At 39.7% G+C, this 22,438-nt stretch overlaps 1 protein-coding gene across 2 annotated transcripts in view; it reads right to left on the bottom strand.

The window, feature by feature from the left end:
* Positions 1-335: 335 nt before the first annotated feature.
* BHMT2 (betaine--homocysteine S-methyltransferase 2) overlaps positions 336-22,438 on the bottom strand; it is a 37,678-nt gene continuing 15,575 nt past the window's right edge. The window contains exon 8 of one of the 2 annotated variants that reach the window (XM_069096309.1): positions 336-3,320. In XM_069096309.1, coding sequence (XP_068952410.1) covers positions 3,260-3,320 — 61 coding nt within the window. In that variant the 3' untranslated portion in view covers positions 336-3,259. Of the gene's footprint in view, positions 3,321-20,456; positions 20,788-22,438 lie in introns of those variants that run through there. The other variant, XM_069096308.1, reaches the window with a different exon arrangement.

The raw sequence follows: 22,438 nt of genomic DNA, 5'->3' as shown, positions 1-22,438 counted from the left end.
GAGGATGTCTAGGCTGCTTTTTTCATCATGGCTTTCCGATAGACCAATAATTCTTAAGTTATCTCTCCTAGATCTGTTCTCTAGGTCAGTTGTTTTTCCAGTGAGATATTTTACACTTTCTTCCAATTTTTCAATCTTCATATTTTGTTTGATTGACTCTTGGTGCATGATGGAGACCTGTGTTTCAAATTGACTGATTCTAAGTTTTAGGTCCTTTTTTAGGGAGGTATTTTCTCCAATTACTTCACTAATTTTACTTTTTAAGGATTTGTTTTCTTCAGTGAGACTTTTTTCCAATGTGTATGTACATTTAAATTTGTCTTCTACCTTCCTAATTTGGCCTTTAAAATCTTTCTTGAGCTCCTCCAAGAGTTCTTTTTGGGCTTGAGACCAGTTCATATTTCCTTCTGTGGTCTCAGGTGTGAGTATAGAGTCCATGTTGTCTTCTGTATTTGGTTGTTCTTCCTCACTATAATAAACACTAATCATTACTTGCCTTCCCCTTCTCCTTCTCAGCTTCCTTCCTTCCCATTGTAACTTCCTGTTTCCTGGTTTCTCAGGCTGGGAGCTAGGTGCCTGGATTTTGGCTTTGTGTGTTGTGGCCTCTGGGTGTGTAGACTGAGGCCAAGGCAAGGGCTCTCAGTGCGTGATGCTCACAGAGTACTCTGTGGAGTAGGGGTGCTCTTGCCACTTCAGATTTCTGCCTCTATGCCTCTGGGCTACTGCTCAGGCAGGCTTTTGCTGGTCAGGTGAGGTAGGGCTTGTTGGGATCCCTCCCCCTCTTCTCTTCAGACTCCTTGCTGCCTCAGTTACACCCCAGTTAACCTTCAGTTACTCCCAAGCTGGAAGCTATTTCCACCATCCCAGGATTTCACTCTGGGTAGGACACTTATCTCTGGGTTTTCTAGGTCAGGGAGGGGAAATAGGAGCAGCCAGAGTTCACCTTGTCATCCTAGGCTCTGAAGAGTCAGGCAGGTGGTTTCTAAACTTCCAGGCTAGGGGCTGATAGCCCCAGGAGAAGTTGCTGTCTCTGTTGGGGGCCCCCAAGCCCTCTCTTACCTGGCTTCAATGGATCTAAGTTCTTGTTTCAAAACCAAGTAAGACTGTCTTAGAGGAAATGAAAGAACATCTCTTAAATAGAAGTTGAAAATTAAAGTAGACTATTTTGCATTTCCATGTATACAAGAAGCAATGCTTAACCACATAATGGAACAATATTAATTTAGCAATATTAATATTAAAATACTACTTACTAACCCCAACTTTGTTTGATGGAATATTGGAAAACTAAGTGAAAGGACAGAAAGTACAAATATAATGGGCAGCTTCGTCTCTGGGATTTTCATCTCATTGGTAATTGCCCTACATTCATATTCCACGATTTTAGGCAAAGCTCAGCTGTGCTTCCTTTTGCTATTATTCCCTGGCCAAATCACACCTATTAGAAGGTATCACCTTCCCATGGAATGTATTTATATTCAAAGAGAGCCTTCAATTTCTTAACCAAAGTTATAACTCTAAGCACAAAAATTTGGCACAAGAGCAGTTCATTGGGGAGATTATTTTTTTAAATAAAAAATGAATGGCTTTACTAGGTGCTAAAAGTATTGAGGATCAAATGTAAAAGTAAAGACAATACCTTCCCTCAAAGGAATAGTTCCTTTGGGTGGGATTGGACAAAAGGGTTAAAACCTCCAAAGTATGGCCTCTGATCCAATCTGTAAGATGAGCAGTTGATAAGATGTGGCCTAAGAGGAGGAGCAAAGTGGCTGTTCAATATAAGTCTTGGATGAGTATGTGTATTGATATTTTATGGTATCTGGTTATCTTTTTTTTTTGGTCTTTATTAATTTGTTTGTTTACTTTTAGTTTTTTGGAGTGGTTTGCCATTTCCTTCTCCAGCTCTTTTTACGGATGAAGAAACTGAGGCAGAAAGGGTTAAATGACTTGACCAGGGTCACACAGCTAGTAAGTCTTCCTGACTCTAGGCCTGGCACTCTATCCACTGGATCACTTAGCTACCTTCCATGGCATCTTACTAGTTGACTAATAAAGTTTGAATTTAAGTTATTGTGTGATCTTTCCCAAAGGTATTTATATTATAAGCTTTATCTCTAATTGTAGAATGAAAAGCCCAACTGTGGAGGAATTTCAGGCATCAGCAAACAGGTAGGGGGAAGGACTTAAAGGAAGGAGAGACCATCAAAATTTGATTTGTCACTTTCACAAAAATTGCTGGGCTATTGACAGCTGTCTTGTCTTGCCACTGGACTCCAATGACTCTGGAGGAGAAGGTGAGGCTAATGATTTTGCCCAACTCTGCATTTAAACCTGATTCACTCTCAAGTCAAGACATCACCCTCATAATGTCAAGTTGGGGAATGCTGCCATTTCTTCTCTTACTCATGTTCCTGTTCCTCCTTCTCCTCCTCCTCCTCTTTCTTCTGTAGATGTCTAATTCCTTCCAAATGATGATGGATCTCATTGTACAGGACAAGAAAATATGAATTGTTTGCAGTATGTACTTGTAGAGAACATGACCCAGTAAGACCACGGGTCCACACAAATTTTGAAGGATTTTTTTCATTTAAATTCTCTCTTTTCTCCACATAGGCCACTTCAACATTGACTTCTCCCTATTTTCAGAAGTGAATCTCTCTATTGCCTATTCCACATTCAGTCTTTTTACTCTGTCTCAATTTCTTAACTTGAAAGTCAGCCTTCCTATTTCCTAACTCAGCATTCTCCCACTCTCACTCTATATTAGCCCAAATATACAAAAGCACTAGGAAGCTGAAAGCAGGGGAGCTGTGGTCATATGCATCAAGAGAATGGTGGCCTCTCCAACCAAACAGAAGCCAGTTGGAGCTTATAGCTTTACATGGAGATGGCACTGCAGTCATTTACTTACAGGGGTCTATTCTCAAAAAAAATCTGGAATGAAATCCTCCAAGGTATCTCAGAGATACTTCAGTGGGTTCTGAAACTGGCTCTTCAGATCCTTTGGACACAAAGCATAGAAGCAAAGAAAAGAAAAGAACCTGGTAGGACTCAAATCTGCAGCAGAGTAGTGGTCTAGATTACTTGAGTAAATTCTATTTGCCTGACTGGGTAAACAAAGAATCTTGGAGAGGTGGCCAAGAGAATGAGGGCATGCCTGTCACTCTTCAGAATGTCTTGTTTCTGATGTTCAGCACATAGCAGCCCCATCAAGACCGTCTTTACCGCTCAACTTGCATGGATGACATGTGGAGGAATTTCAGATGCCAATTTGGCCAGTGGTTGAAATGCAACAGATCATGGACAAGGTAAAGACACAGCTGGAAGAGAAAGAAAACAGGAAGTTTCTAGTCTTTAAAACTATTTAAAAGTCAACTGGTAGGGGCGGCCTGGTGGCTCAGAAAGTAAGAACACTGGCTCCAGTGTCTGGATGACCTGGGGATCAAATCCGAGCTCAGATACTTAGCACCACACCCAGAAATAACTGGCCGTGTAACCTTGAGCAAGTTACTTAACCTCGATTGCTTTTTAAAAAAAAAAGTCAACTGGTTGATGGAACAAACTATGTTGGTAAAGAGGAATTTATATGTGTGCGAGTGTTCAAAACTCTCCTTCATGAAAACAAGCCATTGGTTCTATCCAGTTGCCAAACCAACAAAACCAAGAATGATAGACTGGTCTATTTTTAATGCACTATTTTGAATAGTGGCCATTTGTTCTTTTATATGGGTACATTATATACATCATATGGGCAGGTATTAAAATTAGGCACAATAAGAGAAATCTGATATTTAATAAGTAGCTTTTCTGTTTTCTAACTTTGATATGTGACCACAGATCATTTCATTGTTCATCAATGATCCTCGACCACATGGAATTTACATAGCAGTACAGCTAGGCCTTCTCCGGGCCTCACTTCCTATTGCTCAACCTTTCAGTTTGTAAAAGATCAATAACATTTCTTAGAAGAATGTGCTGGAGAGCTAATCTTTACCTTTTGGCTGGGGTGGTCACAAAGTTCATAGATTTAGAGGTAATCTAGTTAACCCCTTCACTTTCAAATGAGAAATCTGGGGCCTGGAGAAATGAAACTTGTATAATTTCATACAGATAATAAGTGGCAATACTAGGACTCATCTGGCTCTAAATCCAGTGCTCTTCCCACCAGGTAGCTGCATGCTAATGTTTTAATCCAGAAGGTGGGCATTCTGCAGGGGACCTTCATATCTCTAGGCACTAATTATATCCGCACTTAATTGGTTTCTTTCAGTCACCCACATTGAAATTTTCATCTGTTAACAGAATAAGGCTATTGTGGGTTGTTATTGGTGAACAACCACTTATTTCACCATTTTCTGCTTGCTGAAATGGTATGATAAGACTTTTCTTCTTTCTCTCTACCCTACAACATGGCCCAGGCCCCTGCCCTTCTCCTGTACTATAGACTGGCAAAGTTGCTCCCTGGACCTGATTGACCCCAGCTTTGCTAACACAACCTCTAAGAGCATAAAAAGTTCTAGCTACACATAGTCTAGGCCTCTTGGACTTGGTAGATTTCTGAAAACCATTCAAGTCACCATGTCTTTCACCCTGTTCTATCCTGATGCCCAGACTTATTTCTATGCAGCCATAAGAATTAAGTGTCCCAGTATCTTTATTGTATACCCCTGCTGTGTTAGGGCAAAGTAAATCTCCTTTTTCAAACTGTTTGATGACTTAAACACCTCATTTTATTTCAGTATCAAACCCTAAACTGTGTGCTGTGTAAGAGCCACATCCAACAGATGGGCTAGTGGGTTTTGGTATTATCTCACTGCGTCTACCACAATACTGTCAGGAAGCTATAATCGTATGTTCTTTGTGAACATGGACCAAGACACACATTAAACAAGGCCTAAAATGTCATGTGCTGGTGGAAAATGTCATGGAATTGCAACTTGTACCTATAGAATACCTGCAACACAATTCCTGACGAGTTGTCATATTGCCTATATTTATTTATTCATTTGGCTTTTTGGAGGGGGGAAGGTAGGGCAATTGGGGTTAAGTGACTTGATTCTGGGAAAGTCACTTAACTTGCTTGTCTCATTTATAATAGCATCCACCTCCCAGGGCTGTTGTGAGGATAAATTGAGATATCTGTAAAATGCTTTGCAAACCTATGTAAATGTTAGCTGCTATATCTTAAGAGAAATTGGAGCTGTGTCTGTTTTAACTTTTTTTTTTTGCTTTTTGCTTTTTAGAGGGAAGAAGGTAGGGCAATTGGGGTTAAGTGACTTGCCTAATGCCCAAGGTCACACAGCTACTTTTTGTGTTAAGTGTCTGAGGCTGGATTTGAACTCAAGTCCTCCTGATCCCGGGGCCAGTGCTCAATTCACTGTGCCACCTAGCCTCCCCCTGTTTTTAACTTAATAACAAAATAGCAAAAGTATTTTATTGCCCCATTCCATTGAAAAAAGAAAGCAGCAGCAACAACAACTTGTTAGAAATTCTTGCATTGGCTATGTCCAACTACATGTCTCACTCTGCACCTTGAGTTCATCACTTCTATCAGGAGGTGGGTATCTTGCTTCATCATCATTACTCCTCTGGAATCATGGTTGGTCTTAAGTGTTTCCAAGTTGTTTGTCTTTACAGTATTTATTATATTGTTCTTTCTCACTTCCCTCTCTGTTGGTTCACGTATTTTTAAAAATTGTATTATATTATATTGTACGTTATGTTATGTTACTTATTTAAGTTATATTATTTATTATTATTATTTAAGTTATATTGAACTTTAGAAAAGACTTCAGAAATTGGGAAAAGAAATATATACATATTATCTATTTTGTCTTTAGAACAACCCTGTGAGGTAGATGCTGTTATTTACCCATTTTGCAGATGAGGAGCCTGAAACTCAGAAAGATTAAGTGACTTGCCAGATTAACAGTCAGCAACTTAAGGATACCTTGAGTTAACCCTATACTTAGAGGAAATGTACTCAGGGACAGCTAGGTGGGCACAGTGGATAGAGCTGGAAGGAAGAACTGAGTTAAAATCTGATCTCAGATTCTTACTAGCTGTGTGACCTTGGACAAGTCACTTAACCTCTGTCTGCCTCAGTTTCCTCATCTGTAAAATGGGGATAATACCTCTCAGGGTTGTTGTGAGGATAAAGTTAGATAATTGTAAAGTGATTAGCATGGTATCTGGCACAAAGAAAATTTTTTTATAATATAGAAATAATATAATTTATAATATAGAAAATGTAATTTATAATATAGAAAATAATTTATAAATGTTAGCTATTAATATTATTATTTAGGCAGATACTTGCATGATGTGATGTGGTTAGGGAAAATGAGCCTCTGAGGAGAGCATATCCCCTACCAGCCTGCTGCCAAGTCTCAAATTCTATTCTTAGATTTACTCCTTTTAGTTAAAGCATTAAAGAATTTGGAACTATGCCCACAAACTTACCAAACTGTTTACAGCCTTTGACAATGTATAACTATTGATAATATTACTAGACTTGCACTCCAAAGAGATCAAGGAAAGAGGAAAAGTATTCTTATCTACAAAAATGTTTATAGCAGCTCTTTTGGTAGTAGCAAAGAAATAAAAATTAAAGTGGTGGAGAGTGACTGAACAAATTATGGTATATGAATGCAATGCCATAAGAAATAATGACAGGATAGTGGTGGCAAAAAATAATTATTGAGACATCTCTGTCTCAATAGGTGCCTGTGTGACAGGCAGAGTTGGCAAGAACTTGGAAGAGGAAAGATCTGTTTCTTCTAGTTTCTAGCTTTGAGAGAAGACATACTCCATTCCAGGTTCTTTTCAGGGAGAGGTCCTTGGAGGCCAAGAAAGACTTTGGGAGGAAGTCAGTATGTAAAGGAGATAATACCTTACGCATGTATAATTGCAACTGGCATGCCCACGATGGCTGCTAGCACAGGTTCTTAGATCTGCTTTACTAGGAAAGATAGTTGTTCAAGGGGGCAACAATCTTTTTCACAGCAAATCCAAATAAAGAAAATAGAGAAAATACAAGCAGAGAAATAAAGACCCACAGACAGGGCTTCTAACTGAGAAATTAGCACAGATCAACAGACAGATCCAACTGTCTGACCAAGGCAATATATACATAGTTACCAGAGAGAGAAGCACCAACATCTGGGTTTTTCAGAGTGGGGGTGGGGAACAGACTTCTTAACAGCTACCCAGAGTCTCATTTGGTGAAATCATAGGAACACTCTTCCAATGAGTGATCCCCAAAGCAAAATGCTAACCTCAGTGTATATGTACCCTTTTTAGAGCCAGAGGGCATCACAACCTTCCTGAGTCAGTACCTAATTAGAAATTAACAAAATGTGTGAAAGCCTTCCTACATTCAAGCCTCCCCTAAGCAAGCTTCCCTTAATGGGCTATACATGAGGCCTCTCTCTCTGTTTCTCTCTCTCTCTGTCTTTGTCTCTGACTCTCTCTGTGTCTCTATCTCTCTGTGTCTCTGTCTCTCACTGTGGAAGCTGTGAATCTTGCTTACAGATTCACTCTTTGTATTGTCTGGTATATTTTAATCTGTATAACTTTTCAGAATTCTGTTTGATATTTGCTTGGATAAATGAACTTATTTCTATTCAATATCTGTGATGATCTTTATGTAACAAGCATGTAGTAGAAAGGGAATCAAGCTTTCAGATATAGTTTGGAATACTCCTTCCCTGTTAAGGGATAGTGATCAGTAGAGTGACATAAATCTCAAATTTCCCCCAGACTAGTTATGCTTAGGGAGGCAGATATATATAATTGTAGTCCTGTATCCCCTCTCTGGGGAGAAGTGAATGGGCCAGCCTCATGACCCCAAATCTCCTGTTTCCTTCCAGGAAGTAATCAATTTCCTTTGCAGAGTTGTGGATGAGATTGCAGGGATATGTTTTCATACCTCCCTTAAAGCTACATTAAAAAAAAAACCCAAATATGTGGATATACACATATACACATGGGCAACAACACACACATACACTTACACACATGCACTCATCATAAAAATAAAACCTGGGAAGACTTGTATGAACTGATGCAAAATGAAGTGAGCAGAGCCAGAGAACTAGAAGAACAATTCACATAAGAACAACATTATACAACAAATAACTTTGAAAGTCTTAACTCTGAACCATACAAGGACCAGCCATCATTCCAGAGAACCAGTGATGAACTATATTATCTACTTCCTGACAAAGAGGTGATGCACTGAGTGAAAAATGATTTTTATAAGTTAAGACATTGAAGAACTTTGTTCACAGTTGTATATTCTCTAGGAAGATGACACAGTAAATCACAAAATAATTCAGGTAAACCTTATTATTAATGAGCTTATAAGATTAGCTAGCAGAAAACAGGGACACAAGAGGACAGAAGGAAGGACAGAAACTTTGAAATGTCAGGTGGTGGAGGTGGAAAGGGAGAGGAAAGAAAGAGAAAACAGAAGTCTTCCACAAGAGGAGAACTCGGGCCAACAGGGAGCAACATGGGAGTTGGAGGTAACAAAAAGAGTTTTTTTTTGTTTGTTTGTTTTTGCTTTTAGGAGGGGGGGAAAGCAGGGCAATTGGGGTTGAGTGACTTGCCCAAGAACACACGGCTAGTAAGTATTAAGTGTCTGAGGCTGGATTTGAACTCAGGTCCTGTTGATTCCAGGGCCCGCGCTCTATTCACTGTGCCACCCCCAAAAGGGCTTTTAGAGCCACTAAAGACAGACTGCTTTTACTCCCAAATTTACCAAAAAACAGCCTTTCTGCTGGAACTGATGGGATAGAAAAAGAAATGCCATCTCAATTATGACCTTGCCTCCTTTGCTTCTATTCCCCTGGTTAACTCATGAAATTTGAAGTTAAATATGGTAATATAAATGTTAGCCTTGTCAGTATCATTGAACACACACACACACACACACACACACACACACTGATTTCAAATAAAATTGTACCCTTCCAAAAACTTCTCAGACATTTTCATTACTGATTGAACCAGGTATTTAGCTTACTTAGCAGCTCCCACTGTTCAGCCAAAATGAATTGCCTAACTTGCCTTATGACTTAGGGCAATGGCATCAGACTACTGTGAAGCAGGAACCTTCTTTGTCAGCTAACCTTTACCCCTTATTTCAACTCATCTCTTCAGACCACTGCTGGTCATCTTTACATAAGCTACTGACAGGGCTCAGCTCCTGACTTTATCAGCAAGGCAACTTTTATCAGAGGATTGTGTGCTGGCTTTCATTTATTTATTTATTTTTTTAAAACACAGTCAACATCTGCTATAGAACTGGAATAAATTAGCTTCAGCCAGTTTTATTTTTTTCGGTTGTTCCACTTGTAAATCTTGCATTTTATGAAAAAAAAAAAAGATCACTCCACCTCCCTGTGGCAGAAAGCCCATACACTTTGAAGTATGAAGTATGTCTAAGGACATTCCTAGAATTGAGTCCAGTGTACACGGTTTTTAAATTATTTTCTTATACTTCTAATTTAAGTAGACACTCTAACAATGACATATTTTAGCTTTCGAAATGTGTACAATCTGATTTTTTTAAACTCTAGTTTTATGTTTCCTTGGGCAAGTCTTCATCTCTCTGGACCTCACTTTTCTTACTGCAAAATAAGGAGACTAGATTAGATTGGGGGCTCCCAAAGTGGGGTAGACATATCCTAGGAGGAGAGAGGGCAACTCCAATGGGCTGGCCATGTTGGCCGCATGTGAAATGTACACTTGCCAAAAAAGACTATTTTATGGAGAATTCACACAGGGCGAGCGTTCACATGGTGGTCAGAGGAAGCCACACGAGGACACTCTCAAGGTCTCTCTTACAACTTTGGAATTGCCATGGGAGACACTGGTACAGGATCACTTAGCATGGTGTGCCCTTATCAGAGAAGGTGCTGTGCTCTGTGAGCAAAGAAGAATTGAAGTAGCTCAAAAGAAACTTGAGATGAGCCAATTTAGAGATTCCCCCCCCCAAAAAATGTTCACACGGACTATTTGTGCCTGACTTGTGGCAGAGCATTCTGAGCTCACACTGGTCTGATCAGCCACAGTCAGACACACTGAAACTTGACTCTAGCATAGTCATGTCATTTTGGTCCTCATTGAGAATGAAGGACAATAACCACCAACCATATTGGGAGTATAGACATAAAAGATTAGAACTTCTATTTATATTCATTTTTATAGGGAAATAGAACATCAGTTTTTAGCTGTACTCATATTTAATATATGGTCTGACACTTGCATTCTATCTTGGTCATTATATCAGACAGTCATGCTTCATTCACATACAGGACATGAGACATGCAGAGGAGGAATAGGATTTCTACAACCCAGAGCGTTTGACAGTGGCATTCTTCCCCATTTGTTTGCTTTCAGCATATTATAATGTACTATAGCTTCCATGTACCTAGTTAAGTGGATTTATGAATGATATCTAATTTTAGTTAAACTCAACCTTGTGAAATGAGCAAATAAAGATTCATCAAAAGAAATATTGGATTGAAGGTTTGTTCTTTCTTGTCTGTCTAGCTTCAAATAAAGAAGTAAGGGAGGCCTCGAGTCTTGATTCCCCACAGGGCTAGGTATCTTGTAAATAGTATAAAGCTCTGTTATCGTGTCTATCACAGTCCCCACCCCCCCCCCCCGCCACTTCTCTCCCTGTTTTTTAGGGTGAAGGACATTGGTGATATCTATGATCTTGTGAGATTTGAAAGCTCAGGGGAGGAGCCATCAGAAGTCCAGGAGTTAGAGTCCATGCCAGAATTTGCTGGGAAACCAGAAAGTCAGGAGCAAAGTCCTGAGTGATTTACCTGATCCAGTCCAGCATTAGGAGAAATGTGAATCTATCCATCCATTAGCTGTGAAATGAATGTGCTAAGAGTGAATGTTATATAGAAACACTTTAGGTCTGAGCCTAATGTCCTCAAAGACCAAGATGTTATAGATGAGAGCACGCGCCCCCGTAGGTGTTGTGGGAGAAACTTTTGTACTTTTCTCCTTGTTAGTAAATTTCCCTTTGTAGATGCTAACTGATGTTAATTGGTTAAATGGAACTGGAACCAGGGTGCTAAGTACTGGTACTTACCAATGGGGAAACAGTCTGAATGGGGGCTGGAGGGGATCACATTACAGAATTACTTTACCTAGAATTACAGAATTACTTTTCCCCTACTACATTTAGGGGAGATAGAGCTGACCTTGCTTTGGGATACTGAGTTTATAGGATTATTACATAGACAATCCTAACAATGTGAGCACTTGTGAATAACAAGATGGCAGAGCTAACATTTCTCCTCCTAGGATGAGCTGTTCATCAGACACATTAAAAGATAAAAACAATGATAAACAATCTAGATCTGGCAAGATAGGCTAAACATTCAAAATTATCAAGATCATTTCTAGTATGAATTTATATTCAATATTGTTAAGATGAATCTCATCATAAGTGTATATTCTATCTTGGGAGACTAGGTTACAAAGCCAAAGGTATGAAGCCATCACAATTAGCAAGACATTTAAAAACTAAGTTTTTGTTGCCAAAAATGATGTGTCACCTGCAAAAACTCTTATCTGCATGCTTAAAAGATTTGGAGTCAGAACTTTCTGACCTTAAAAAAAACCTTCCGAAGAGTTTCAACAAATTTATTTATTTTTCATTTTTTGGAGGGGGGACAGCAGGGCGATTAGGGTTAAGTGACTTGCTCAAGGTCACATGGCTAGGTTTTGTGTTAAGTTTCTGAGGCAGTATTTGAACTCAGGTCCTCCTGACTCCAGGGCTGGTGCTCTATCCACTGCACCACCTAGCTGTCCTGGAGTAGCCCTTCTTAGTTCTGGACAACCATGTCGGGCTGGGCATGCACAAGTCAAGACCTTCTTCTTCTTCTCCTCCTCCTCCTCCTCCTCCTTTTCCTCCATCTCTTTCTTCTCCTTTTTTTTTGGGGGGGGGGAGAAATCCTAGACATGAGTCTAAATATAAGCTTTAAATAGTTTGCTGTTGGGGAATTGAAGTAGGTTTTTGATGAGCCACAGAATTTGAGAAAAGTGAATCTAACGAGCGGCTAGGTGGCACAGTGAAATAGTGCTAGGCCTGGAGTTAGGAAAGCTCATCTCCCTAAGTTCAAATCTGGCCTCAAAACTCACTAGTTGCGTGGTCCTGAGTAATTCACTTAATACTATTTGTCTCAGTTTCCTCAGCTGTAAAAATGAGCTGGGGAAGGAAATGACAAAACACTCCAGTTTCTCTGCCAGGACTCAACAACAACAAGTCTAGCCCTGTTCTCATTAGGGACCAGACTCCCCAGAACTGAATGAAGTCCAGACCACAGGCCTCCCTTAGGGAGTGAGCACAGTGAGCCCCTGTGGGCCTGGCATTGGTTTCTCAAGGTTGGATATATTTATATAAACTGTTCCTTTGCTTTGTCTCCCCTGTCTCAGGAGAATGTAAACTCCTTTCTAGCCGGGAATATTTTGGCTTTTTTTTCTAGTATGCACAAAGCCTTTATAGAAGTGTTCATTAAATTTGTGTGTTGAATTGTTGTTGTTGAAGTTACCTATCTGCCCTGTTTGCTGAATTACATATTTAATATTGTAGAAGTCCGAATCTCAACATCTCTGTTCTTGCTGTCCTTCCAGGTTTTCACTCTCCTACTTCAAACAGCTCCTCCCTCCAGTATCCCTTTTAGCTTCATAATTCATCCCCTTTGTCCCTGAAATTCCCTTGTGTATTCTGATGTCTTCCTCTGTAGGAACTTCTCAGTTACAATCTCTAATCTCCTAAATCTGATTGGCATCAGCCTTGACGACCCAGATTCTTCATGAAATTCATTTGTGAAGTAAGAGTGTGTCTCTGTCAGACTCTATGTGGTAAGATTTGTAGAGTATATGGATTAAAGGGCACTTTCCTATGTTCCCTATATTAGACAGTCACATGTCATATACAGAGTCAACAAGTCCTTTCAGAAAATTGAGTTGGTGCATTTGAATATGAAAAGGCCAGGAGTCTGACTAGTTAATTAAAAGAATTACTTTATCCCCTGGGAATAGATAAGGACTGTAACTTCTCTACCCAATCATTTACATGAAGGAGACAATTTAAAAACTGGGAAGACCAGAAACCCAGAGCTATTTGATAATTATAAGGCAAACAACATTTTTGGTTTATGGCCTAGCCTATAGTAAAGAAAATTTGGGAAATCTTTGGATAGTTGCCATTAATTAAGGTGAGTTCTCTGAGAATCTAGGGGACCAAACCCTGTTCCAGTAAGAGTCCTAGAAAGAAAAGGTTAGGTTTAAGGCTATTGGCTTTCTTGGGATGACCTTATTCTTTGTTCTAAAGAGCTTAGCACCTGCTGGGGTTGAGACTCTCCTTCTGAGGATATGGGAGACCTTAAAATCTAGATTCTGAGGGTGCAAAATAAGGGAGGCTTCTGGTGGTCCTAGGGTAAGGCTGCCAAAGAGATAGTTAAAAAGGCATAGCAGCAATACTATAAGATTTCATCCCAGTCAGAACCTGGAGGTGGTAGAGACAACAAGACAACATCCATCAGGAACAGCATTTAGTGGAGACTATGAGACCAAGATCACTGGAAGCAACCTGAATCAGCAGCTCCACAAATCTAAAAAATTTGAAGCATTAGATGTTACACCTCACATCTACATTGGCCATGTGTCACCCACATGTGTGCTCCTTGCTGCCTACACATTGGTCACATAAATGTGCATCTCAACTTGTATCCTCTCTTTGTTTCTACTCTGTCTGATGATTCTTGGTATACTTGTTGGAGAGCATGTACCAAGCTTGTGGGAAGATTTGGGGCTACTTTTTTTTCCTATACCTTAACATTAAATACTTTTAGTTTGAGCTAACTACCTCCTTGCGATATTAATGGCCAAATTGATAGTAGTGGGGTGGGGAGGGGCTATATTTCGTGAGCTAGAGTTTTAGGGCTATGGACCCACAGAATGAATGTGTTACCTTCTGGGGGACCCATTCGGTGAGTTGAGAGAACACCCATTCTGTGAATTTGGGTGTTACACTGAAATTCTACAATTTATTTTGTATTTTTGTTTGTTTTTTGGAGGGGGAAGAAAGGGCAATTGGGGTTAAGTGACTTGCCCAAGGTCACATGGCTAGTAAGTGTGATCAAGTGTCTGAGGCCGTATTTGAACTCATGTCCTCCTGACCTCCTGACTTCAGGGCCGGTGCTCTATTCACTTCACCACCTAGCTGCCCCTATTTTGTATTTTTGAACAGTGCAAAAGATAAACACAATATATTGTATTGACACATAGTACAATAGAATTTATGACATTATTTTTGTTCTGTGGGAAGTTTTAGATTGAATTTCTGTAAAAAATGAGATTGGGAAGCAATATGTTGAAAACACTATCATGATCAAAATTCATTGCTGTGTATTAGAAATTTAAAAAAAATTCATCACCCTTTAAGTCTCTGAAAGTGTTTAATCACAAAGCGTTTGTTTTTTAAGAGCAGATTTTGCCACATATTATCTCTCTCTTAGGTAATTCATAGTCCTCATGGACCTTAGTTTCCCTATCTTTAAAATGAAGATAATACTGCTTCCACTGCCTGACTCTTCCTTACGGTTTTTGTGAGGATAATACGAGGTAACGTGAGTGAAAGTAATTTGTAAGCAGCTGAATTCCTGAAGCCAGACTTTTTTTTTCTTTTTGGAGTGGGGAGGGCAGGGCAATTGGGCTTAAGTGACTTGCCCAAGGTTACATGGCTAGTTAAGTGTTAAGTGTCTGAGGTTGGATTTGAACTCAGGTCCTCCTGACTCCAGGGCCAGTGCTCTATTTACTGCACCACCTAGCCACCCCTGAATCCTAATTTTTTTTTTAAATCATTTTAGGAATGATGTGAGGTCTTCTTCCATGGGGGAAGTTGGGGGGGGGGGGTAGGAATGATGGTGCTATAGATGGTTTGAAGAAGAAGAGAAGATTCTGAGGAAGGTGAAAGAAAAGATAGTCATTCAGGGTAAAGTAAAAGGATTAGCATGAAGCAGTGAGTTGAGATTATACAATATATATTTATAGTGGATCTAGTCAGCACAGTTGTGTGATTTCTTTTATTGGTATTCAGCAGTACCACAATATAACTGAGTAGTGGGAGAGGAGGCAGACAGAGAGTATAATGCAGGTTTGTGTTTGGAAAAGAGAAGCCCACTGATTGAGGGATGGCTAAACAAATTGTAATATATGACTGTAATGGAATATTACTGTGCTATAGGGAATGATGAATATCATGAATACAGAAAAGCATGGAAAAATTTAAAAGAACTGATACAAAGTGAAGTAGAAAGATCCAAGAAAACAATATTTACAATGATTATAACAATGTCAATGGGAAAGAAAACACAATGTAATTGAATATGAATATTGCAAAATTACAGAGAACTAGCATGGCTCAAAGAAGAGATGTGAGAAGACATCTGCCCACACTCCTTTGTAGAGATGAGGGGTAAATGGAAATGGAACATTGCACATATTTTTAAATTTTTTAAAATTTGGTTTGCTGTTTTTTCCTCTTCTTTCTCTCTCTCTTTTTTAAAAGTATTCTTTGTTATATGGGATGGCTTCGGAAGGAAGAGAACAGGAAGGGAGAGAAATGCAGAGGAAACTTAGGTGATAAAACAAATTTGTATGTTTAAATTTAAATTATTTATTTAAAAATGAAAAAAATTAAAGAAAAGGAATAAACAGTTATAGAACTGGGCAGCGATGGAGGGTAGCAATGAATTCAAAGACAGAGGATAGTATAAAGTTGAGCTTGTTAAATATAAGGTAAAAATTTTAAGGGGGGAGAAAGTTAGGTCAGAGCCAAGGAAATGTCTTGGGAAAGTAGGAAAGTGTGGAGTGAGAAGAGGTTTCAGTGAGGATGTAGAATAGGTTTAGAAGGGATGAAACACAAAGAGATGGAAGGATAGGGAGTTATGGTGAGACAGAGAAATTTCAGAATTATCAATTGTGGAGGTAGAACACTGGTAGGTAATAATATCACAGGAATGATTCTGTGTGTGTGTGTGTGTGTGTGTGTGTGTGTGTGTGTGACTGAGATGGAGAAAAGGTAAAGGACTTAGGTGAAGAAATTGATTCTCTGGGAAGCAAGGGCCTTTAAGGAGATATTGACATGTATATTGAGGTCTAGGAGTTAGGGGTAGAGAAGACTGTGAGCTTGATGCTGAACCCTTAGAGAAAGGAGGGAGAGGAACTAAGAAGATCAGTAGATAATAGCGATCAGAACCTGAAGAGAGTGCTATATCTGTTTGGAGTCAACCCAGAAAAAGAAAGGAAAGGTTTCTGAGCAATGCTGGTAAGAGGAGAGTCTAGAAGTTGCATGTAGTAAGTTGTAAGAATTTCTTCTGCTGGTCTCAGTGAGTCGGGGAACTGAGTGAAGGTGTATCCAGTATAGGAGATAGTAGCTGAAGATTCAGTGTCTTCTTGGGGAGCCATATTTCCGGGATTGTAGGAGCTAGGAGAAACTTAAAAGAAAGACATCAGACATAAAAGGTAGTTTATTAACTATACAATAGAGGTTTATAGGGCACAATGGAAGGGTAGGATAGAGTGAGATAGGGGCAAGGGAGGGATGGGACTGACATGAATGGGTAGGGAGAAGTGGGATTTGTAGCAAAGGAAGGGACCATATGCCTAGGTAACCTTTGATTCTGAATTACAGGGATTCTAAAAGTAGTCCTAAATGGTAAATTACCATTCCCCAAGCAAGAGGTAGAAGCGGGGGATGGGGGGGAAGGGGGGGAGGGGAGGGGTGGTGGTATAAGAGATAGCCTATTCCTGGTCTTATCTGACTGTTAAAAGGAAACATTGGTTGGTGTCTGCTCTGAGTCCTGGAGTCTGGTTTTATTATGGAAGGTCAAGAGTGCTGGCATCATTCACCTCCACCCCCACTCATCAGTCATGCAGTTCTGTCACAGAACTGGCTCTAATGTTGAGTAGGTTTTCTCGGTGGGGTAGGGCAGCAGGATCTCAAATTGAACAAGAAGAGTGCAGGCTAGATTATTTTTGCAAAATTTTACAACACTTTTGATTCTTTCAAGAGATTCTCTGAAACAAAAATCTATTAAAAATCCACTATTATTTTGCTGAGGCTTCTATATAATTACATGATATCCAAGAAAGAGTCGATCAGTCAATAAACATTGATTAAACACTTATTATGTGCCAGGCAAAATTCGAGGGACACAAAGAAAGGTAAAAAACAGTCCTTCAGTCAAGGCGCTCACAGTCTAATGGGGTAGACAACATGCAACAATAAGCAAGACGTAATCCAGGCTAAATTGGGGATAATTGACAGAGGGAAGGCTTGAGTGTTAAGAAGGATCAGGAAGGGCTTTGGGTAAAAGACTGTTTGTTTACCTGTAGATTTTGATGTTTTTCTACACCAGACTCCGTGTGTGTGTGTGTGTGTGTGTGTTCAACTCTCCTTTGTCCATTTCAAATTAGAGTGAAGTTCATTTGATGCCTGTCCTCCCCACCCCTTCTTCCATATTTATATATTCTTCTTCTCTCAGGGTTGTTATAAAGATAAAATGAAATAACGTGTGTAAAGAACTTTGTAAAAACTCAAAGCATTATATAAACGTTAACTATTATTATTACTGGTTGGGGCTTTCTTTAGTCTACTCATCTCTCCAGTCCTAGTTCCTGACCTGGAGAGTGCCAGGGGTAGGCTTTGCCCCTGCTGTGCTTTTGAATGGGATGGTCATCTTGGTTTGGTCCTAATTTGGATCCTGTGAATTCCTGTATTGATTTCTACCTCCTGGAGTCAGGTCCCCTACACTGAATCTTTGAGGTTCAGAGTGTCAGATCTCTAAGGCCCTCTAAATCACATCGGGTCAGGGCACTAGGGACTTCAAAACCCCTGGAGTCCAAATTGTCCCATTGTGATTGGCTCCTATATGATTTTGGTTGATACTGCTCCTCAGGGCCTTGGGGCTTTCTCAGGGGATCCTTCATTCTTGCTTCCCCTCATACAGAACCTTTGAAGATTCTAGTGTTTCTGTCATCTCTCTTTGCTGAGGGCTTGTTTGCCTGCCTGGGTTGGCATCTCCTTTTCCTATTGCTGGTAGACTTTTGACTAACAGTTCTGGAGTGAAAACATTTTCTTACAGCAGCTTCTCATTGGATTTCTCAATAATTATTTGGTCTGTTGTGATTTTCAGGTTTTTGCCGAGCCAGTTTGTGGGAAAGGGGCTTTCTGCTTAGTTTAGGCAGCCAGCTTGGCCAGACATTCTTAACTCCTTTCTTCTTCGACTGTTATCACTCCCAAAGGATAAATTCACAGCTTTTATTCCACTGGGAGGTCTTTCCTCTCTTTTTGCAACCCTCACAAAGAGCATCAGAGGTGTGGTTCTCTGTTTAGGCAAGACAGCTGGTGCCTTGGCCTGTCCTGACTTCTTGCAGCTGCTGCTGTCAGATCTGATGGACTTTGCTATTGACTCTCATCATTGGTGGGACCTCTGATAGTTTCTCAGGATCTGTGTGATTTCCATGATTGTAAGGCAGAATCTCTCTATTTCTCCTTTCCCCAATGGGTCCCTTTTAGGGACTTGACTGAAGTACCTCTTTTTTTGTGTATTATTCTTTTAGCAAATCACAAGTTACTTCCAGGGGCCACCTATTTTTATCCAATGACCAGAGCACTTTAGTCCTATAAAACTGATTAAAGACCTTTGATACCTGGTTTATTTACATAAAGACTTTTGGTACACATGATTGATTGATTCAATCCTTCCATTATCTTAATTGGGGTGGGGATGGAACCCCCTACCATTTCAAGTATTTAGTACCACTGTTAAAGATTCATCATAGAAAATGTTCTACATTATAATGAGAGTGATTAAGCAGAAAGGTCTTTTAAAAAAAAGAGTACAGTGTAAACTGGTTAACCTTTGTACAAAAACCAAGCCAGAAAATAACAAATCTGTTAATTATCCAGAAGAGAAGACAGCTGGTTGTGTCTCTTTTTCTTTTGGCAACTGGATAAATTTTAACACTAAACAAATCATAAAGCAAGCTGGTCTTCCACACCATTTTTTTCTAACTGTGGGGGAGAGCACAAGTTAAGGGGCCTAGCCAAGGGGAGACAGACACCTTCACTTCCCACCTCTTTTCATGTAAAGCAGGAACATTTCAGTTTTGTCTCAATTTCCTTTTCCAGAGTGACTTCCAGACTAGAAGAAAGCAAATCATTCCTAAAAGCTGCCTTAATTTCCCTTACTTGGCTAAGAGTTACTTGGGTCCTTTCTTGCTTCTTCTTTCTCCTGACACTGACTGGTACGGTTTGGGGTAGGAGGATCTTGTTATACTCTTTCTTCTGACTGTATCCGCTGTTGAGCTCTAGGGTCTGGGGCGGGTGAGAAGCTGTTTAAGACACAGGGAAATCTAGATAGGATGAAAGGCAGGAGTGGGACATAATAATTCTTCCCATCATGTCACCAACTGCAAGGGCATCCAGTACAAACCAGCACAGATGGTCCTTTCAGCTTCTCCCTTAAATCTTTTTGTTCTCCTCTCCACAAAAATACCCATAGCAGAAGCTGCTAAGTTTCCCTATTTCACTCAACAATACCACTTTCCAAAGTCTCCCAGAACCAGTTGTGGTATTGGAGAAAGGGACTCCATTCCTACCCACCTAACAACCTTCTCCCCTTGGGAAAAGAGTAGTGTATGTGGAAATCGTAGAACCAGCTCCACACCTCCCGTCCAAACCAAAGCCCTCCTAATCACCGTAATACTGCACCATCCTGGAATCATCCTTGACAGGGCCATCTCCATTTGTCCAGCCTTTTGTCTTGCCACTAGACTCCAGACAACTCTGGAGGAGAGAGTAAGGCTGATGACTTTGCACAGCTTTGCCTCACTTTAATCCAATTCAAATGCAAGTCAAGACATCACCCTCATTCTATGATTAGTCCTCTTCCAAAATGAAGGACAAACAGCAACTACAATTGCAAACTAATGCCTAAACAGAGATTTCTTCTATTTGAACTCTACTGCTTTCTGACAATTCCCAAATTGTATAATTATGCAAACACTTATGTTATTCCAAGTCTGTTCTATGGAAAGGAGAGAACCTTCCTCTTTGAAGAGAAAACCTTAGTCTTTCATGAAAATGGGTTTGTGGTTGGGCTTTAGGGGCACCTTTTAGTCTTTTCACACCTCTCCTGACCTACTTGGCATGGATGGAATTTGAAAAAGGAATCAATGGGGCAGCTAGGTGGCACAGTGAATAGAGCACTGGACCTGGAGTCAGGAGGACCTGGGTTTGGATCTGACCTCAGACACTTAACACAAACACTAGCCGTGTGACCTTGGGCAAGTCACTTAACCCCAATTGCCCTCCAAAAAGAAAAAAGAAAAAAAAAGAAAAAGGAATCACAACATGTTTCCCCATTGGCAAATACTTTTTAATTCAGGGCTTTTAGCAAATTATTTTGGCTCTTTGACTCAGAACAAATTTATCAGGCTTTTTAAACAATCAGAGAATAACAAAGGACCCCAAACCTTGTGGTCCTGACCACAAAGGCTAATTTTAATTTGTGTGGACTGGACTAGACAGGGAAGGTTTCTAGAAAGAGAGGACACTTAGGACCTCTTATTGCTATTTCAACTCAGCTTCTCCTTTGGCATCCTCAGGCATCTGGCTTTGACAAAGAAGGAAAGTGTGGCCTTCCTGAAGCTGGCAACAGATTCTTCCAGTATTCCTTCTGTGCCCTGTGGACAGGGAAAGTCTTACTTAGAATTTTGAACTGAAGAACAAAGGTTCAATTAAACAAACTGTCACTTAAGCAAATTTGCTCTGTATATTTAATAATTTTAAATACGAATTTTTGTCCTAAAGGGCAACTGAAGCTAATGAATTTCTGTTAATAGAGAATATCTATTAACACATGAATTAATGGAGGGAGTGGAGGCTATACTTAGGATAGGGTCTTAAAACTTCCCTAGTGAGTCTAACCCTCATTTTCCTCATTTTAAAGAGGAGAAAACCAAGGCCCAGGAAAGTGAAATTACTTTCCCAAGGTTTCATCAATTGTATTTTTTTATTTGTTTTCTGTTAAGATCTCTTTAGTTTATTACTTAATTATTGACTAGCAGCAAGAGAGAATTTACTTGAATTTTACAAAATTTGTTGGATTACGCACACTATAAATCTTAACAGCATGATAGTACCTTATTCTATACAAAAAAAAAATTATTCTTCACAATTTTCCTGACAATAGACTAATTTGGTAATCTCTTATTTACAGAAAAAGTAAAACACAGAGCAGGAATTCTTAACCTGGGGTCTGTGAACTTGTCTTTTAATTATTATTATTGTTATTTTTTTTAAGCAATCAGGGTTAAGTAACTTGCTCAAGGTTACACAGCCAGTTATTTCTGGGTGTGGTGCTGAGTATCTGAGCCTAGGGTTTGATCTCCAGGTCATCTCGACACTGGAGCTGGTGCTCTTACTCACTGAGCCACCTGGCTGCCCCTAAGCAATTGGGGTTAAGTAACTTGCTCAAGGTTACACAGCCAGTTATTTCTGGGTGGGCGCTAAGTGTCCGAGCCCAGATTCGATCCCCAGGTCATCCCAACACTGGAGCTGGTGCTCTTACTCACTGTGCTACCTGGCCGCCCCATCTTTTAATTATTTTTGATAATTCCACTTCAGGACATTAGGTTTCTTTTGTAACCCCATGAATTTTATTTTATACATTTAAAAGCATTATTCTGAGAAGGAATCCACAGGCTTCATCAGAATGTCAATAGGGGGTCCATGACCCAAGAAAGGTTAAGAATCTCTAGTGTAAAAGTTTGTAATCACAGACCTTTGTGTTCAAAAACATGTTTTATGTTTTCCTTTTACCTCTAATAACAGATAAGCAATAATTTTTTTTTTTATCTTAAACAGAGATACCTGGTTTACACAAGTACCAGTGTAATCATAAAAATCTGGGAATTATTAGTAAGCAGGAGAGTTCAGGGGGCAGAAAAATCTCTGTTTGGCCAATAGCACACAGTATTATGTTGCAACTTTAATAAATGAAGTTTAATGTTTTTGAAAATGTATATTTTAAAAACTCACAAAGGATATTGACTGAATTATGCATGTTCAAGACGCTTTATGATTCATACCAAAGTTTGCTGTCTCTATCATTTAATTCCATTAGTTATGGCATATCAATTATGAAAGGCAGAGCGGATAGGAGAGAGAAGACTGGCCTTGGAATCACAAAGATCTTAGGTCAAATGTTCCCTCCAATAGACACTGACTGTATGGAGTAGTATCTGCCTTCTGGGGATCCAACCTGCCAATTCAAAGTCAGAAAATATTTCCTTCCTTCCTTCCTTCCTTCCTTCCTTCCTTCCTTCCTTCCTT

This window comes from Petaurus breviceps, unplaced genomic scaffold, assembly GCF_028583685.1.
Source record: "Petaurus breviceps papuanus isolate PSGF00001 unplaced genomic scaffold, PetGlider_PUasm1.0 229, whole genome shotgun sequence".
In the NCBI taxonomy this organism is placed as follows: Eukaryota; Metazoa; Chordata; class Mammalia; order Diprotodontia; family Petauridae; genus Petaurus; species Petaurus breviceps.
The sequence above is the reverse complement of the archived record's forward strand: the minus strand, read 5'-3'. Positions and strand labels throughout refer to the sequence as shown.